General features: G+C 43.8%; 1 protein-coding gene across 1 annotated transcript in view; it reads right to left on the bottom strand.

Annotated features, from left to right (window-relative positions):
* The window catches only part of LOC106808107 (dual 3',5'-cyclic-AMP and -GMP phosphodiesterase 11A-like), a 45,446-nt gene that overhangs the window by 14,467 nt on the left and 29,339 nt on the right, over nucleotides 1–1,640 (bottom strand). The window contains exon 4 of the mRNA XM_014810682.1: nucleotides 393–482. Within this exon, the coding sequence (XP_014666168.1) occupies nucleotides 393–482 (90 nt within the window). The remainder of the gene's footprint in view (nucleotides 1–392; nucleotides 483–1,640) is intronic.

Raw genomic sequence — 1,640 nt, 5'->3', positions numbered from 1 at the left:
ATGTGTCAGAGTGCCAACGCGAAAGAGAGAAAGAGAGAGAGAGAGAGAGAGAGAGAGAGAGAGAGAGAGAGAGAGAGTGTGTGTGTGTGTGTGTAGTGCGGTGACGGTGCTGGTTAGGATGACAAGGTTGAAAACGACAACTCGTTCAGGACTCGATCAGCAAATAAAGTTAGAAAATCACTGGTTATAGTTTAAACATATAATCGTTACACAACATCTAGTACTTGCTATTTATAGGAAAGCAAGGTAAAGTACGCATAGCTAAATTGGATAGAGAATCAATGGAAATATATCAAACTATACAATATTATTGTGAATACTAGCACAAATTACCTATTACATACACGACCTATTCCATAATGTAAACATGCGTACGTCCTACGCTCACATACCTTGTTATTTAGCTGTTCCTGTCGTGATGCTTCAAACAGACGAGCATTGGCCAGCGCAATACCGAAGAACGACAGATAGGTCTGGAGCAACTGCAATTACACCCAATAAATTAGAAATTCCGGTGCCTGCTTGACACAGCTTATAAGCTTTTCTAAATCACCGTGCAGGCATGCAGTAGATGCACGCGTGCCACTATTTATTCAGGCTGCCAAACTGTTTTATAGCCCATCCTGCCACGTCCTAAATCGCTTTCAATTTATCGCTAGTCAACAAATATGAGCACCTTGTTTGTGAGGTACCTAGTATGCGTAGGTTTGCAATTCGAGTTTGTTTTTACTCTGTGAAAACCACGTAATGCTATGGGGATAAAATGTGCATTGCGATTGTTAGGTTTCTGCTTACTAACATGATTATCACGAAAAAATGCACTCGTGTGAAATAGAGACAAACGCTTACGAGAATTTTCAGACTACATTTAACCGATGTTTGTTGAGTGACCGTGTACCTCATTAATCAATCACTATCTAACATACGAACAACATTGTCGACATAGTTGCAATTGAAACCGCAAATAGAGGGGATGGTCTTTCGTTTTTCATACACACCGATCTTGCTACTGCTACCAGAACTAGAAAAGTCGTTTATCATTAGGGGCCTACATTACAACGCAGTTCATCACTAAGCAACCAGGCAGGCTAAACCGTTCAGCATTTCCGTAACAAAACTAATACCAATAACAATACTAATACTACTCATAATGCTGATAGGGTCTATGTCCCCCAGGGTACTGCCGGAACGTACCCTAGGTACGGTCCGGTGTACCGGAACGTACCCTGGTACTAAATACTACTATCTAATATGCCGGACCGTACCTCGCCTACTCCACTAACGAGTCTAGGGAGTCGCCTACGCCTACTCCCTAACTCTAACCCTAACCCAAACCCTAACCCTAACTCTAACCCTAACCCTACCCATATCAGCTAGATAGTTACCAGGGTACGTTCCGGCAGTACCCGGGGGGACATAGGCCCTACTGAGTACTGCTGAGAGGGTCTATGTCCCCCAGGGGACTGCCGGACCGTACCCTGGTACTAAATACTACTATCTAATATGCCGTACCGTACCTCGCCTACTCCACTAACGAGTCTAGGGAGTCGCCTACGCCTACTCCCTAACTATAACCCTAACCCTAACACTAACCCTAACCCTAACCCTACCCCTACCCATATCAGCTAGATAGTTACCAG

This window comes from Priapulus caudatus, unplaced genomic scaffold (assembly GCF_000485595.1).
Source record: "Priapulus caudatus unplaced genomic scaffold, Priapulus_caudatus-5.0.1 Scaffold254, whole genome shotgun sequence".
Classification (NCBI taxonomy): domain Eukaryota; kingdom Metazoa; phylum Priapulida; class Priapulimorpha; order Priapulimorphida; family Priapulidae; genus Priapulus; species Priapulus caudatus.
This window is presented reverse-complemented; position numbering and strand designations above follow the sequence as displayed.